At 34.3% G+C, this 19,233-nt stretch overlaps 2 protein-coding genes across 4 annotated transcripts in view; both read left to right on the top strand.

Annotated features, from left to right (window-relative positions):
* The window catches only part of LOC145265545 (uncharacterized), a 188,850-nt gene extending 170,861 nt beyond the window's left edge, over positions 1-17,989 (top strand). For 2 of the 3 annotated variants that reach the window (XM_080121508.1, XM_080121510.1), the window contains one exon: positions 4,415-7,838. In XM_080121508.1, coding sequence (XP_079977634.1) covers positions 4,415-4,580 — 166 coding nt within the window. In that variant the 3' untranslated portion in view covers positions 4,581-7,838. Of the gene's footprint in view, positions 1-4,414; positions 7,839-17,871 lie in introns of those variants that run through there. The other variant, XM_080121509.1, reaches the window with a different exon arrangement.
* Positions 17,990-18,154: 165 nt separating this feature from the next.
* On the top strand, positions 18,155-18,787 carry LOC145265661 (uncharacterized). The gene has a single exon (XM_080121726.1). The coding sequence runs from the start codon at positions 18,155-18,157 to the stop codon at positions 18,785-18,787; it is 633 nt and encodes a 210-aa protein (XP_079977852.1).
* The last annotated feature ends 446 nt before the right edge of the window (positions 18,788-19,233 follow it).

Raw genomic sequence — 19,233 nt, 5'->3', positions numbered from 1 at the left:
CGATAAATGTCAGCAAATACTTTCTTTATCGATTCCTTCATGTTTTGATACGTCAAAACAGAACACGTTGTCCGCGCTAATTTTTCGTTCTCTTCCGATATGTTAACCGCGTTCAAAACAAGAAAAGCTTGCACTCCTTCCGGTAGAATAATGTAGAATTTTTTTAATCTTTGGTACAAAAACTCATAACGAACAAGAAAGTCATTTATACTGGTACCTGACGATCTTTTATAAGTGTAAAATTCCTTAAAAGTCATGTAAGCGCGCGTGTGTTCATCCTTTAAATATATGTCATCCAGTTTCTTTATTAAGATCTTTAAGCCATCTCGTCCGCCGATGTCACTTGTTGGCAATTCACGGACACATTCTCTAATATTCGGTGGTAGCGTCAAAAACACTGCTGGCCCTTTTTTTTTCCTCAGAAAGATCCGTGAACAACGACCACATTTCAACGTCTTGTTTCCAGTTCTCGTAAACATCCTCCCCCTCCAACAATGGAGGTTGTTTGTTCGAAGTTGCCATATCCGATATCCGATCTGTCTAGTGCTACAGACAAGCTGTACAAAAAAAAAATTTTTTTTTTTTTTTTTTTTTTTTTCGTTTTGTCGCACACAGAGGGATATCTCTGCTACCATTTGTTGAGACACTTGTAGTCTGTCTAAACTGTACGAACGAACTGACTAAACCAAGATGACCGACTCCTATTTATATCACCACAAGCAAGGGAGGTAACCATGTAACTGAAGCAAGGGAGGTAACCAATGTCTACATTAACATACCAGACCACAATAAACACCACCCACTAAAAAGTCGCCCCGCCAAAAAAAAATAATGGTGACCTTTAAATTAATATATAAAGGTGATCGCCAACTTTTTAAAACTGAAATTTTTTTTCATATCTTGGAAACTACTCGTTTCTTGGAATTTTTAACATTATTTTCGTTTTCAGCACCCTCGAAAACCTAAGATAGTGTTAATTTTTTAGGGTGGAAAGATAGTGCACCTTTATCGGAACATTTTATGGCTGTAAAAAAAAAGTGTTAAAAATAGACTCTGGATGATGGATGCTCCCTTATTGTGCGACCTAAGGACAAATGTCACATAGCCCACTACAAAATTTAGGTCATTACCTTTCCAACGAGCCATTCTTTGTTAAATTCTGACCAATAGTCGCTGAGATTTTAAACTAATTAACTTGCCAAAAAAAGGTGGTATATCTATTTCTAGCAGCCTTTTTGAAGATCATGATACTATCCCATGGTTGAAATTTTATGAAAATTGGTAAAAAAAAAAAAAGAACCTATATTTTCAAACTAATAAATGTGCCCAAATTTGCTTACATTTGTATATATAGTGTCCTGGCAGACTAGCTTCAGTTTTGCTGCTTTGGGATGAATTTTGTTTAGAGTTTTTTTTTTCTTTGCTTGGTTGTCTCCCCTGTGGCTTTTAATATAATATAGGCATTTACTGTGATAACTTTGAACAACTGCAGAAAATCGCCTATTTTCCTTTCAGATTTTAAAAAAAATATTTTCCTTTCGTTTTTTAATCTTTCAATCGCATTTTTCAGCATCCAGCTGTAAAGCATCTGTGAATTATTTACACGATAGATGAAAGCACTTAACAGATCAACAATTGAAATGTGGATGCAATAAATCTGATAAATTAAGCCAACAAAGAAAGTCAATGTTTTTTACATCAAAGAAATAAGCGTTATTAAAGCTGACAGGAGATTTATATCTCTATAAAATTATCAGATCAAATATTATTTGTTTGCATGTGCGGGCACGCGCGTGTATGTGCGAATAGGGATGAGATTTAACTGTCGTATTCATTGCGTGTCACGTGCACTTCTTGTGCATTAAGTTATTTTCTGAACTCGTCAGCCTTATTTCACTGTTTATGTATATCGCGTGGAATGTTCTGCTATCTTAATCTAAATTCAGGTAGAAACTTCCGTGTTTTTGTTATACTGTTACGCAGTGTTATTATTACAATGATGAATGTATGTTCTTTTGTTTCCATGTTAAGAATGATAAGAGTCTTAAGAGTGTTCATGGAAGTAAGAGATCTTTGAGGTTCATGTGTGTGATCAGGTGTGAGATATGGAGACATTAACAGGTGTATATAAATGAAAGAGTTTATAATTGAGAGAGAGTACATATAATTACACTTTGAGAGGGGATTTAATATATCGATAGATAGACCGATAGGTTGGCATTTATGCCGATAGATTAAGAAGTTGGCATTTATGCTTTGACAGTTCGTATGAACGGGAGTGTTTATATAACATAAATAGAATGACACATATACTTTCTAAGCGTATATTTTTTAGATGATGAATTTCGGATAGTTCTTATATATAAAATGACAATACCTTTTTCATGTAATGATGGACACAGGAGACGGCAGTTATAAAAACATGATGAGCATTTATTCTTCCATTTGACCGGTCAATGGCTTGCATCCAGGAATTCAAAGTTTTTTCTTACATTTTCTTTTTCTGTTTAAAACCCTCTCGCTTCCAGAGGGGCCAAGATTCGAACTGGTCAGACTCTCGTCTGACTCTCTGACTCTCTGCCTCCCTTCTGACTTCTCCCTTTTAACTAACTAACTCTCACTTCCTATATTGAGAAATCCATGCATGTCCGGCCAACGTGACCACAACTCACGTGCCATCAACAGGCGCGACCTGCACGCTGCGAAACATTCTGATTTCCCATTTTCCTTTGTTGTTCTCACAAAGGAATTCAACCTACATATCTAACTCATTTAACCTATTTTCTATAATCCAACATTCTTTCTACAATGAATAGCTTCCAGCCAAAATTATATTTATTATTTATTATCAGAATCAACAATTTACTGGACATTCCATTTAAAACCTATTGTTCTTTAAAACTTATCTCCATGGTTCGATTCCCGTTTTCTTTAATTTTATTTTCATTTACTAATTCTCTTTATTTTTACTTACATGAAAAAGGGGACAAGCATCTTTCATGTAAGAATACGATGTGATATATGGCGCTAAAAAATAAGACTGAAATTAAACAAGGAACAAGTGAATTTACTGGAAGCCTAGAAAAATCATGGATTACAATAGAAAAATGCGAGAATGAAAAGTAATATGGTAAAGTTTTAACATGAAAAAGTAAAGGACTCGTTGTTAAAACTGGAAAAGAAAAGGACAAGACATCCTAGTAAAAATATAGTAAATTTTTAACTTAAAATATTACATTAAGAATCTTTTTAATTCAATTTATAACATTATATAATCAATTCTTAATGCTGCAATATTTTAAGTTATAAATTTATTATATTTTTTACTAGAATATCTTGTCCTTTTCCAGTTTTAACAGCTAGTCTTTTATTTTTCCATGTTTAAGCTAAAACATTACTTTTCGTGCTAGCATTTTTCTATTGTAATAAAGTAAATAAATGTTTGAAATTTTCAATCTGACTGTAAGATGTAAGCTACGTGTGCTTACATCGCAAAAAAAAATGACGAATTCTTGATCAAATTATTTATAAAATAGATTACTAGAGTGCCATCAGCTATAATCGCAATCGAAATCAAAACTTATGAAGAATTCTTGTTAAAATTATTTATTTCCAGAAACGGATTTTTTTTTTTTTTTTTTTTTTTACATGGTGGTCACCACTTATCAAGGCCCGGAAGCCACTCCGGGATTAGGATTATTGCGTGTACAGTAATCAATGGGATAATATCGCAGTAATCGTTAGTATTGGAGATTTGATAAATTTATAGTTCTGTTTCAATATTAGTTTTATTTTTTTATTTAGGTTTTAGTTTTTTGCTTCAGGTTTGATTAATTTTTTTTTTTTTTTAGATTTTAAGTTTCTATAACTTGGTTGAGGATTCCAATATGGGTTTTTCATTCTTATATTTCTCATCGGTAGGTTCATGTGCGTTTTTGCTGCTAAATGACTTTCGTCGGCGTTCGATTCGTAGGAAAATCATCATGTTTAATTTTCGATTTTTGAGCGATTATTCGGAAAAATAGGTAACTTTACACGAATAGGGAGGATTTTTTTTCCATGTTTGAGTCATCCGTCCGCGATTTTTCATTTTAATATACTTTCATAGAAATGTTTCTGTTATGTCAAAAAAAAAAAACTATTTTCTTTACGTCACAAGTGTCACGCTCATACATGAATTCCATAGCTAATATAACATACTGACCCAACGGGTCACGGGTAGTCTAGTACTTACTTAAAAACATCGATACATGTATGTGCTTGGTGAGCTTCTAAAGTATAGAACTTTTAATTAATTTTTACGCTTGAATGTTTAAATGATTCAAAATTTATATGTTGTTTGCTGTTTAACTGCTGATCACACTTTTTTATTACGTTTCCCCTCTTTTAACCCCCCTCCTTTCTCTATTTTTAGGTACAACCTGGGTACAGCTTATTTTGCATCGAATTATTTTGCGAAAGCACAATACCAGTGGGAAGAAGCGCTAAAAGTCTTTGAATCGTTTTTTGGAACTGACCATCCGGACACGATAGCCACAGCCGATGCCCTACAAGAAGTGACCGTCATGGTGGATTCGTAGCGTCCTTTGGCTGGAATAAAAGGAAACATGTATAAACAAACGAATGCCTTTTTTTTATATATATATAGTTGCACACACTAACATACGCTTAAAATACATATATATATATTTGTAGTCATCGACATACAGTCCTGTTTCGTTGTATCACAACTCATCAGTGCCGCTAGACTAGCATCTCTGCCAAGACAAGGATTGAACCTAAAACCGTCGTGTTGACAGTCGGCAGTTCTCCCACTCGATGGAATCGACGCCCGTAAATAACTCGTCGGAATGTCTATTTAAATAGACACCCGCCACCACTTTTATAGTGCTCAAATCGCCTGTTCGTAAACAAACAAACAACGAGCTTCGCATTTTCAGCCAATTAAGTAGCGGGTGAGATTATTTACGACAGTGCTCTACCCAAAGAGGGGGGGGGCTTAATAATATATATAATATATAATAATATATATATATATAAAGATATATATATATATATATATATATATATAAAACAAAAGTCTATATTCCAAATTTCAGATGTTGACCATCTTACCTTTTATTTCTTTAAGTACATTGAAATGCACAATTTTTGCATCTGCGCATTTCAACATACTTAAAGAAATAAACGGTAAGATGCTCAATTTATTTCTTTAAGTATGTTGAAATGCGCAAATTCAAGAATTGTGCATTTCAATGTACTTAAAGAAATTAAAGGGAAGATTCTCAGCATCTTGAAATTTGGAATATAGACTTTTGTCGTTTATTTATATGTGCTCTTTAGTTACATTGAGCTTCATAAATAAAAGTACTGTTATAAATAAAAGGTGAAATGTAATTAAATAAACATATTTCCCCATAAACATACACACACATTAGCCACAGCCGTCATGGTGGATTAGTAGCGTCCTCTGGTTGGAATAAAAGAAAACATGTATAAACAAACAAATGCTTTTTTTATATAGTTACATACACAAACATATGCTTAAAATACATCTGATTATATATATAAAAAACACCGTATAAAAACAACACTAGCGAATAAATACTGGGAACTCAAAGAAAGCGGACATTCGCCGGTAGTCGAATGGAAAATAATAAGACAAGCTACCACGTGTAGGCATCTAGACGACCCATATAGATTATGGCTTCATGAAAAATTTGCTATCCTGTACTTTAAAGAACCCTAACATCTATTAAACTGTAGAAGAGAAATAGCAAATAACTGTGTTCACAAAATAAAATTTACTCTAGGATAACGATACAAAATAGTTTTAAAACTAACAAAAACAATAGAAAATAAACAAATAAATAAATTAAATAAACATGAATATACATAAACGATCACACATATATGTATGTATGCATATATATATGTATATATATGTGCATATATGTATGTACACATATATATATTTATATATAAACTAACAATAAAAAAAACACTAACCTAGTTTTAAAACAGATCCTTTGTCCGATGAAATGCATGCCCATTGGCTGATAGGAAGGCGCGCGGTGGATAATAGAAAGCTGATTGGCTAACTACATCCTCAATAGAAAAGGACCATATAAAACGATAAACAACCACAGAATTCGCGTATAAGCTTGAGGAATCCTAGAGTGGATGAAACGCCGAGTGTAGCTTAATCGTATATATAAATATGCATAATCATTATTGAATGTATACCTATACAATATTATAAGGAGATATAGTTTGTGTTGATTTGCAGTATTTACTTTAAGTGCTCAGTACATAAGCAGAGTAAAGTAGTAAGGTATCAAGATATATTTATTGCATTTAAGTTATATGGATGTGTCCGGGTTTCATCCCCGTATGGAATAGTCAAGCTAACGTACAATGTGGATGCCTCTATGTAGCTTGATTGACATAAATATATGTCTATAATACGCTGACAGTGGCTAAGTGGTTACCGACACGGACTGAAAACCTAGCTATGACAAGTTCGAATCCACTTCGTTCCGCAGAAACGCTTTCAGCAAACACACAAAGGAAGAAAATAAAAAAACTTACTTTCTCTCTCTCTCTCTCTCTCTCTCTCTATATATATATATATATATATATATATATATATATACTTTTGATTATAAAAATATATACATGTAATATATATAAAAGAAATTTTCCGATTGGCAGAATTAACTAAGCTCGATAAAGACACATCTACACTTTCAGAACATATATATCCGTAGTGAACATTCCAAAGCCAAATATATATTTATTTTTCATTTATAATATTTAGTTATGTATCACACGTGTTTCGTTGAATATCGGAAAAACACCCGACAACTCATCAGAGACAGTTCATAAAACCCTGGGGGAAAAAACAACAGTTATATATTTTTTTCCTTGGATTAAAGAGGATAAAATTTGAGGAAAAGAAATGGAAATCTTAAAAAATTACTTAATGAAAATATATTGGAACACTTCTGGAGTAAAAACTGTAGGAATTTTAAGAACATGAAGATATAAAAAACATTTAAAGTGTCATATTTAATTCTTTCCAATTATAGCCGGTTTTACGAATTTTAGGTTCGGATAGTACAGGCGAAAAAATATTCATAAAATGCAGGGTATATTATTCATAAAATATTATTATTAAAGTTCGGTTAATCTTTGGGGGGGGGACAACGATAGTTTCCCCTCTCACTAGTTGTACATATGCACATATATTTATTGAGTAATACATTTTTGAATATATTCACAGTCGTAGTTTCCTTGTTAAAAAAAATGACAATTCTTCAGCGTCTACCCTTTTGGGAATCGCTTGGAATCACTGGATTTGTTTACCTTTGTTTATACCTGTTTTTTTTTTAAGGATTATGAGGTGTTTACCATGAATAAATGTTCTCGGGATTTTATCTCATGTCTCCCCAACAGTGTTACTCAAATACCACCTCCGTTTAAAAAAAAAAAAAAGAACAAAGACGTTCTAGATATCGGATCAAGTTTTTTGCTTCGGGTTGATTTTTTTTTTTTAACCTAGTTAGTTATAAAGGGCATATCAGTATTATATTCTACACTAGCTTGACGCCCGGCGTTTCCGCAGTTAAGGTGAATAATTCTAATTTTAAATAGTGTTCGGTATTAAATTATAAGAGTTTAAGGTGATTATTACTGATTTTTGAGATGATGTTGAAGAATAATTTGGGAGCATTTAAAAATGAATATTTTTGATTTTAAAATTGTGTTCGAAACGTTTAAAGTGAATAACCCTGATTTTGAATTTGGGTTCGATAATAAATTATAATCCTTTGAAATGATTTTTTCTTATTTTTGAGATTATACTTAAGAATAAATTGTACGGATTTCGAATTAATAATTTGATTTTGACAACGTGAGAAAAGTTTTAAATATTCTAGATAATAACTTGCAAGTTGTTAAAATGAGTTTCTAATTGCCTGTTTTAATTGTGACGCTTAGTGTGCGGTCTATAAATTGATTATTCTGATTTTGAAAAAAGAATGAAGTCGTCTGCGTGTGGTGGAAATTTCAGTTATTAATAATAATTAGAGGGTTGACCAATTGCCCCCTCTAGAGAAGAATAATAAAAGCAAATAAAAATAGAATGATTATATATATATATATATATATATATATATATATATATATATATATATATATATAAATAAGGGGGAGGGACACCAACAATGTGTATTTTTTAACATTATTTTATTATTCCGTGTCTTGGTTTTTCATTGAGAATTATGTTTAGATCATTGTAATAATGTTTTTATATCATTGAAATCGTTTTTAATGCGTTTCAGACTTCTGTGAAGCGTCCTCTTCAGAAATATATATATATGTGTGTGTGTGTGTGTGTGTGTGTGTGTGTGTGTGTGTGTGTGTGTGTGTGTGTATATATTCTTGGCGATGAATTGAAGAATTTGGAGAAATTTAAACTGATATATCTGTAAATTAAATTGGAATTTAAATTGAAGAAATTTTGAAAGTTTATTGACGAATTTTTAAAATTTAAAATACTTCTGAGAATGAAATTGCGCGCTGATGTTATTTTGAAAACTTATTGTAAAAAAAAAGTTATTTTTCAAATTGATCATTCTGGGGGAATTAAACAGAAAAAAAAGAATTTTTTACAGAAGAATACCTAAAGGTGGATAAGTTATACGGATCTTTAGTAAAAAGAAACCGCCAGTATCGATGGGCGTTGGATTTGATGTTTTGTAACAAAAGGACTTTTACGATAGAAAAAAAAGTAAATTGAAACGGGGAGGCAGCTAATTAAACGTAGAAAAAGAAATACATCAATTAGCCGAGTGTTCGAAAATTGAAACCGCCAGCATCGATGGGCGTTTGATTTAATGTTGCGTAAGAAATGGATTGTTACGATAGAAAAAATGAAACAATAAAAGTGAAAATATCCAGTTAGCTTTTGAAGCAATATAAATTGTTATATGTTTGCTATGAAAATAGAATAGTAAAAAATAGAATGAAGGAAAAGAAAACTGAGACCGAAAAAGAAAAGGGGAAATCACTCGGTTGCAGCAAGTGACGCGCGCGTAAGTCAGGTCTCCCCTGGACCTTGTCAGTCAAACAGGGCGGCGGTTAGTAAGCAGGTTATTTGGTGTTACCTAGTTTCCAATAGTGTGAATTATAGCGAATTCTGCTGTAATTGAGCCACGGTTTTCGAATTTTTGATGATTTTTAAAGGAGAATTAATTATGGACTAAGATTAACCGGCTTCCGAAGTTTTTTTTTATTTTATTTTTTTTCAGAGAAATTAATTGGGTTTGCTATAAGTTCGAACTCTGCGTGTATAGATAGCGTTACAGGCTAACGACAAGGCATACGACCGGGACGGTGGTTGGTGGTTGAGAGTCTGGAGTTTGGATATCCACTTGCATTGGCCAGGATAAGTATCTTCGAACGAGGACCTCGTTCGATCGTGCGGTCGATGGTTGTTGAGGGCGAATCGAGCTTTAGATGTCTCTGCTGTCCATTAGTCTAATATTCGATGAGTCAAATATTGTTAGAAATCCCTGCTGTCACCAGAGTACCACATTCATTTTGCTCGCCGTTAGGTAAAAGATTGTCGATGAGTGTTAGATTTTGATGTGAATTTTGGAGATTTTAGATTGCCATTCGTAAGACAATGTGGGGAATTAAGAGAACTGTTAAGTCTTGGAATGCATGAAGATAAGGAAAGAAATTCTTCATATCAGATCCTACTAAGAGTACCTAAAGGAATTCGTATGGATGACAGGAACTCTTTTCCTTAGGAAATCTGGTGAAGTGATAATCACGCATTCCCGCCCGTCAGTGACCTGATGAATGATTGGAACCCGCAGAATATTGATCGGATGATATCAAAAAGTAATCGATGAGTTAGATGAGGCTAGACTTAATAATTAAGGATGTAGAAGAATATGCCCGAGTATTAGTTGGTTGGTTTTGGTTTTGTTTTACGGCATATCAACCCTTTTTAGGTTATTAGACCGAATCCAGTGATTTTGAAGAACAATATTTTAATAGAATATATTTGTTTTTTGTTTTGTTTTTTTTTTTTTTTCAAGTCGGTTTCTATTTAACCCATAGTTGGGACCCTAACAGGTACTACCACTCTAGGTCAGAGTGGACCTGGGAGCAATGGCCATTAAAGGGTGGCTCCACACTCCCCAAAGCCCGCAAACTGGGGCTTCACCATCGGGTATAGTTTAAGGTCATATCCAGGACCATGCCCGAGTATTAAGACCCTTGGAGGATGAACTGCGATTATTACGACAAATATGGGCCGCACAATGTAATTATTTAGGAAAGTTGGAACGGTTAGAAAAACAGACCAAACATGGGCGGTGATTCCTATAATGGGCAAGGCCTTAGTGTCTTTTGATATTCATTACTACAAGCGTGGGGAGATGCTCGTTGCTGGAAAGTGTGATGCTTGCCATTGCGGGTCCCGTATAAGGACATATTCAGGGAAGAAATATCGTTGAAGAAATTCCATATGACTAAATACGAAGTGTCTCCTGCGAAGTAGAGACGAAAATGTTCAGAGAAGTATCGTTGAAGAAATCCCGTATGACTAAATACGAAGTGTCTCCTGCGAAGTAGAGGCGGAAATGTTCAGAGAAGTGCTGTTGAAGTTTTGTCGAAGAAATTCCGTATGAAGAAATACGAAACGTCTTCCGCAACGTAAAGGCGGAAATGTTCAGAGAAGTGCCGTTGAAGTTTTGTCGAAGAAATCCCGTATGAAGAAATACGAAACATCTTCCGCAACGTAGAGGCGGAAATGTTCAGAGAAGTGCCGTTGAAGTTTTGTCGAAGAAATTCCGTATGAAGAAATACGAAACGTCTTCCGCAACGTAGAGGCGGAAATGTTCAGAGAAGTGCCGTTGAAGTTTTGTCGAAGAAATCCCGTATGAAGAAATACGAAACGTCTTCCGCAACGTAGAGGCGGAAATGTTCAGAGAAGTGCCGTTGAAGTTTTGTCGAAGAAATCCCGTATGAAGAAATATGAAACGTCTTCCGCAACGTAGAGGCGGAAATGTTCAGAGAAGTGCCGTTGAAGTTTTGTCGAAGAAATCCCGTATGAAGAAATACGAAACGTCTTCCGCAACGTAGAGGCGGAAATGTTCAGAGAAGTGCCGTTGAAGTTTCTCGAAGAAATTCCGTATGAAGAAATACGAAACGTCTCCGGCGAAGTAGAGAAAGAAATATCCATAAGAGTATCGTTGAAGGATTCTCATATTACGAAATACGAAGCGTCTCCTGTAAAGTAGAGACAGTATTGTTGAAAGAATTCCCATATGAAAAAATACATAACGTCTCCCGCAAGGCAGAGACGGGGATATTCCGAGAAGTATCGCTGAAGAAGTCCAGTGTGAATAAACGTTGAAACGTCTCTGGTACGATAGAGACGGAAGTACGCAAAGAAGAAGTAACTAAACTACAATTAAATGGTTTAGAAAGAAAAGGGACCGGAAATTTGGTCCAAGTAAACCAGGAGAGATTCTCGATATTAACTGATTCAATCGTATGGGGTCTTGTTGCTGGAAAGTGCAAGGCTTCAAATTATGAAAGGTTGAGGGAGTGTTGATACTGTGATTGGCCATTATAGGTCCTGATGACGAAATATGAAACGTCTCCGGTGAGGTGGAGAAAGATGCATCCAAAGAAGAAGTGTTGTTTCAGAGATACGTCTCGTGAGTTAAATGTGTTTATCCGGCTAACGCCGATGGATCAGCTGAATATATAAGGGTGTGGTTAAAAACGCCCTGGAGTTGAGACACTTTGGTACCAGGTGTCATAGGATTTCAGGCAGTTGTGCGAGATGCGAGAAACGATGCGACTAATAATGTGTGTAAGTCTGCCTGTGAATCCGGAGAAAATTCGGGATGTGGATCAATATTCTCGAATACTGGATCCCATCCATCCATCCATCCATCTATCCAGCGCAGTCGAAGCCGAGATTTAACTCACTACACGAGTTTTTAGTGTAATTCAAATTTTTTCGGTAGCTGAATACTTGATGCTTCGCCAAGGCTATCAAGGGTATTTTTTATGACGCCATCACTAGATGAGGTGCCTACCACGGCTTAGGAGAGTCTCATCTTTCCCCGAGAGGATATACTGTGCCAGTTTCCCAACCTGGTATTTTTACCTCGCGGTACATACAGCGCCTCGCCTTCCCAAATTGTGACCCATCTGGTACTGGCCAGGCTCAACGTTGCTTAACTTCGGTGATCTGGCAAGAACCGGTGTGTCAACATGATTGTGACGTATTGGACCCCGCTGGACATTACTGAACCACTCTTGGCTATATCCCCACCCATCTGGACACACTCAGACGAGGTTGGACGTAAGTTACTGAGTAGAGCGTTAACGGGTAGATTAAAGATTCGAATTGCCAGGAATGTGAAGATTGGAGAATTAAATAATGTATCGAGTAAATTTTGTGAAAATCGCAGACTGAGTTAGAAAATAAAGATGTTAATAGGTCATGGGCCAGTTTTCATAAGATAATTGTCGCGTGAAGTTGGATAAGCATGATAACAGTTCTGATTGCGATGCTGGTGGCAATGATGTGGTGTGTGAAGAAGCGAGAGAAGACTCGAGAGTAAGAAACACATCAGAGTTACCTGCACCGATAGTGAGGGTGGGGACTCTCGTCAAAACTCACTTGAAACCAATATGTACCCAGCCAGGGCAGGTGCGGACGCTGATACCACCCAAGTGAAAGAAGGCGCGCTTATTACCAAAGACCCGGGGATGAATTAATGAAACAATAAAATTGACTCTGATAATTTTTTTATGATTTCTTTTATAGGCGAAGGAACCGAGAGACTATCTCTTGATTTCAGAGGGAAACCATGGACCCATGGTGAAGTAATTAAAAATAAAGAAAAAAGAGAGATAATTAAAAAAAAAAAAAAGAAAGGAAGGAAAGGCAAATATTCGCCTATAAATAAATTAATTGCATGTTTGTTTTGTACCGGACAACGAACTGGAAGAATAAAAGAAACTGTGTTAACCCAATAAGATGCTATGATTCAAGGGGAAATAATCGGAGAAAAAATTATAGTTAGATTGATTGCATGTTTTTTGCAGGGACCTCAACTGACTAAGCCATTATTGACTAAGCGTTCAACCCCGGACAAAACTAGGCAATGGTCCAAGGGGAGATAATCTGTGAAAAAAAAGAAAAACCTACAGTAAAAGGCGAGTGCTCGTCCTTGGTTAGAATCAATTTTTTTTTTTTTTTTTTTTTTTGCTTTTATAATGAACTATAAACAAGGACATATATAACCCTTTCTTGCATGGCTATATAAATTTAGTATGATTAGTACATGTTGCATGACGTTTGATTAATTTGCAGGTGCACTGGTGGTCAAAAAGTCTGTACGAACTAGCTAGTATGAAGTGTCACTAGACATTTATTATCGGGGACCTAATAAAATGTAAGACCAATCACCGATAGGCGTGTTGGCGAGTTAGACGACCATTTCCTTTGGACCTGGGTGAGCTACTGGGACGAATGTGATCCAGCCAGTTACGACGGTTGGAGATTGCTCGACAAGGGGGGCTAAGGACAACTAAAATAAAGCTATGGTCGAAAATATCCCCAGAAGAGGGCTAATGAGACCTTTTATTTAAGTGACAATGCCGGGATTGCCGGGTGACTGTGCTGGTCAAAAAGAGAAACGGCTTAGTCACCGATGTGGAATATATATATATATATATATATATATATATATATATATATATATATATATATATATATATATATATATATATATATTGTGGAGACGCCCACTAATTAACATAGGCGGGTGAGTGAGATATATAAAGGTATCAATCACCAATACCGGGAGAGTTCGGCAACGACCGCTAAATAGGCAACTGAAGTATATCTGAAGACATGTAAATATGTATATAACTTTTCTTCCGTGTTCTTGTTAATTATTTGTGCAGACACAACAATATATATATATATAACTATTTCATTTACTCACATAAAATTAATATACGAAAGTATAAATTTATGCGTAAACTTTAAGTATTTACTTCAAAAGTGCTCAATACGTAGGTAGAGCTAGTTAGTTAGTTATAAAATATATATGGCGATTAAGGTATACTGAATATTCAGCGTTTCATCCACTCTAGGATTATTCAGGCTTATGCGCGAATTTTGTGGTTGTTTGTCCTTTTTATACACGCACCTTCTATTAAGATTTTAGTTAGCCAATCAGCTTTCTAGTATCCACCGCACCCTTCCTATCAGCCAATGGGCATGCACTTACCGGACAAAGGCCTATTTGACCTCTGGTTGACCTATTCTTTTGTGTATGCTCTATTTTTCCTAGATATCTAGTTTTAAATTTAAGTTAGTTTTTTATGTTCGTTTATATATATATATGTACATATAAATATATATATATATATATGTGTGTGTATGTGTGTGTGTATGTGTGTGTGTATGTGTGTGTGTCCAAAAAATCCAAAAAAGTTGATTAAATTTTCATTTCTGCAAGTAAAATCCAACGGAATCGCGTAATTCGAAGATGGTCCAAAGTAATCCAAAAGGCAGAAATCTGTGGAATAATTCACAAATGGGTACAAGGAAAAAGGGAATGGGTTCAAATAATATTATTAAAAGAAAGATAACATGTGCGTAGAAAAAAGAAATGGAAGAAATTAAAACACCACTGTCAAGACTGGGCTGATTTAAGAAAAAAACTATTTTAAAATTTTATTTCATTAAACTTTATATATATATATATATATATATATATATATATATATATATTATTTTTTTTATATCGATTCCTAGAAAAAGGTATCGATTCCTAGAAAAAAGATATCGATTACTAGAAAAAGTTTTCGCCAACAAACTCATACGGAGTAAATCGTTGGGACAGAAATACAAAAATGAATTAAATTATCACGAAAGAGTAAATACTTGGGGATATACGAGAAAAAATAAAAACGAAAGGAAATTCGTGTAAATTATACAATTATATATAATTTATGTACAAATAAGATGAAGAAACAATAATTTTCAGAGTCAGCGCAGTGTAAGATTTTAATGCAGTGCATTTTATATGCATTAACACACACGCTAAAAAATTATATATATATATATATATATATATATATATATATATATATATATATATATATATATATATGAGCAAATAGTTAATAAAAAAAAGTACTAAGTCTATTTCTATTTTACAATTTAAATTAAGGCGTTTTTCTTCTCATCCTTATGTAATTATAAACTTTTTAGAAGTCAGATTATGTAGGTGCTAAGTCTGCGATACGTTAAATTTAGGGTTTTTTCCGGGAATTTAAACTACTTTATTGTTATTTTTTATTTTTTTTAATTAAAACTTCTTTTGACTATATATTGGGTTTTTAGATTTGTATGACTAGGTTTCCTTCCTCCAGATGTATTTAAAGCTAACTAAAATAAATCTGCTAGATAAAAATCCGATGACCTCCCCCCCACATATACACACCAATTTTTCAATTACGGCCCCTTACCAGCCTTTTTTCCGGATGAAAAACTATTAAAAAGTTTTCCGCATATCTGAATACCCTATATACCAACTTTCAAGTCTGTAGATTAAAAATTCGTTGAATAGATAAGTTGAGAAATGTTCTCACATACACACAAATTCTCATTTATATATATTGGTTAAGTTTAGTTGTTTTTTTTTTTTCAGGAATTTAAACGGCATTCTTTATTTTTATTTTTTTTAATTGAAACTTCTTTAGACTATATATTGGGTTTTTAGATTTGTATGGCTAGGTTACCTTCCTCTTATCTATTTGCCTATCTGGTACCTAAGGTACTTAAGCTTTTATGCATTTTTATTCTCATAGCATTATTATGCTAGTTGACATGTCGCAGAATTGATCTTGTAATCTTATTATTAAATTTACTTATATATATATTATTAATCATTATTTTTTCTTTCATATATATATTTTTTTTTCATATATATTTTATAAATAGTAACCGTATTATTCTACATCTTGTTATTGGGAAAGTAGTATTTATCCACTGGAGGGGCATGTAATTAACAGCTGACCTGTTTTTAAATTTTCGAAACAGCTACATGGTAGGCAGCTAAATATCGCGTTTTTCTATTAAAAAGATTTTTAGTTAAAGTTTTCTTTTTCATCCTTACATAGTTAAATTATCTTTTATAATTGTAGACTTATATATATATATATATATATATATATATATATATATATATAACTACTTCATTTACTCACATAAAATTAATATACTAAAGTATAAATTTATGCATAAACTCTAAGTATTTACTTCAACAGTGTTCAATACGTAGGTAGAGCTAGTTAGTAAGTTATAAAATATAAAATATATATGGCGATTAAGCTACACTGAATATTCGGCGTTTCATCCACTCTAGGATTCTTCAGGCTTATGTGGAATATTCAGTGTAGCTTAATCGTCCATATATATTTGCTAGTTTACATGTCGAAGAATTTATCTTGTAATCTTAAACTTACTTATTAATAGTCTTTATATATATATATATATATATATATATATATATATATATATATATATATATATTAGTAAAATAGTAACCGTATTGTTCTACATTTTCTTATTTGGGAAGTGGTATTATCCACTGGAGAGCCATGTATTTAAGAGCTGTCCTGGTTATAAATCTCCGACACAGCTACATGGTAAGTAGCTGAGGATCACCGCTTTCCATTTACTAAATTTTAGCTATGATCTTCTCTTTTCATCCTTATACACGCACCAAAGAATTAAGTGATGTGAAACTGTAAAATCTGCGGGGCTAAATATATTTTCTTTTCTATAAGATAAATATTTTTTTATAAAGTAATAAAACTTGTTTTGTATTTATCAGTTGCTATAACTGTCAAATTTAAATTCAATCAAAGTTTTTAGTCGAGTGCAAGCGACTCTATAGGTCACTCCGTCGATTGGTCGGTCTGTCGGTCGGTTGGTCTGTCGGTCGGACGGTCTGTCGGTCTGTCCGTAACACTTTTGTGCTTGGCCTTTTTGGTTAAGACCAAAGGTCTGTTGTTAATAGATGCTGTTCTTAGCTTTTTAAGCTTTTCTTTGTCTTTTGACCAAGATCAAAGTGTAGTATCTATTCCGGCAGATACTGCAAGCAAAGATTATATGTGGGGGTAATCCCACATATAAGTCCTTGGTCAATGTAAGGGAAACCCTTCATACCAATTGTCACTATCCAGCTCCCCTACTCCCCGGAGAGCTGGTCCCCATTTCCCCTTCACTCCTCACATTAAAAATCGGCCTTGTGCATAATTTGCTCGGTGGGGGAGCAAATAAATACAGCTTTCCTTGGCCTTTTGGCCAAGATCAAAGTGTAATAACTGTTCTTACTACATGCTGTACTTATGGGTGTAACTTTATGATATAAAGTGGGGGATCACTTTTCTATAGTAATTTAATGTAAAATGATCACCCACTTTACAACCAGTCAGTCTCAAAACCATTCAAGTCATTCTACAGATCATTCAAGTTGTTTTTGAAGGATTCCAGTTATTTTTTAAGCATTCAAGTCATTCTTAAGGTCATTCAATTCATCCTTAAGTCCGTTAAAGTAATTCTAAGTTATTTAATTTTATTTATTTAAGTCATTTCAGCCCATTTTTCGGTCATTTTAGTTTATCTTTATGAATGTCATGTCAATCCTACATTCACGCATTCATTCATTACACGAGAGCACGCGACTAATGGTTATCGGCCTTGTTTAGTTTTGATTTGCCTTTTTAAATTTTTTATTTTAATTTCAGGCATGCCTTTAACAATTGACAAACGAGTTGAACTGGTGCCGATAATCGATCTGTTGCTGAGAAGTTTAATCGAAGTTATCCTGATCGTGAGCCCATCTCTCACACGACAGTAGGGCGTTTGATATTGAAATTTCGTGAAACAGGTAGTGTCATAGACAAACCAAGAAGTGCTCCTCCAAGAGTGTCTGACGAAATACGAAAACGCGTCTTCGAAAAAGTTGAGAACAGTCCAATGAAATCATTGCGACGATCGTCTAGTGAGGCCGGTGTCTCAAGAAGCACCATGAGACGTATCATAAAAGCCGAAAGTTTTCATCCCTACAAACTGCAACAATTGAACAAGCTATACGAAGATGATCCAGATCAACGACTTCAGATGGTTACAGATAGGCTGATTCAGAATCCAAATTTTGTTAACCATGATGTTTTGTTCAGCGATGAAGCCAACTTCTTTGTGAACGGCGAAGTTAATAAACAAAACTGTCGTTATTATTCACGCGAAAACCTTCATTGGATGGATCCTACTAAAGAGCACTCATGTCCAAAAGTGGAAGTGTGGTGCGGACTTAGGAAGAGTCATGTTTTGGGCCGAGTCTTTTTCAACGAGACAGTAACCGGTGAGGTGTATTTAAAAATGCTACAAAATGATCTCATGCCACAGCTGGAGTGCATCGGTGAAGGAAACTCCCTTCGGTTTATGCAAGATGGTGCCCCGCCTCATTATGCGACGATTGTGAGAAATTGGTTGAGTGGTAATTTTGAAAATTGGATTGGGCGAAGAGGCACCGTAGAATGGGCACCAAGGTCCCCTGACTTAACCCCAATGTATTTTTATTTTTGGGGTCACCTCAAACAAATAGTCTACTCTACAAGAATTGCAGACATCGACCATCTTCGCCAGCAGACAATCATATAGATGGAAACAGTGAGTTACTTGACAAAGTTTATGGAAATTTTGAACATCGACTGGAATTGTGCATCAACGCAAATGGCGAGCATTTTGAGCATTTATGATTGTATCAGCGTGTACAACGTGCTTTTCAGTTTATTGGTTAAGTTTGGTTTTAATAAATAACGTTTATTACTATCAGAATTATTTCAAATCCTTTGGTGTGCGACTTATGGCCCACCGCCCACCCTGTATAGTTAAATTCACTTTTATAATTGAAGACTTATGAGAAATCGGCTTATGAAAGTGCTAAGTCTGTTGCGGACCAGGATATAATAATACCCTAACTCGCCACAAGAAAAATAATGAAACGAATGGAATTGAAGGAAACAAAAACTCAATTGATGGATAAGATAAACGTCGTTTATTTACTGTTGAAAGAATGAATGTTTTAGATATAACATGTGTTCATG

The sequence above is a fragment of the Euprymna scolopes genome, chromosome 40 (genome assembly GCF_053919585.1).
Source record: "Euprymna scolopes isolate OS-2025 chromosome 40, ASM5391958v1, whole genome shotgun sequence".
Classification (NCBI taxonomy): Eukaryota; Metazoa; Mollusca; class Cephalopoda; order Sepiida; family Sepiolidae; genus Euprymna; species Euprymna scolopes.
The sequence above is the reverse complement of the archived record's forward strand: the minus strand, read 5'-3'. Positions and strand labels throughout refer to the sequence as shown.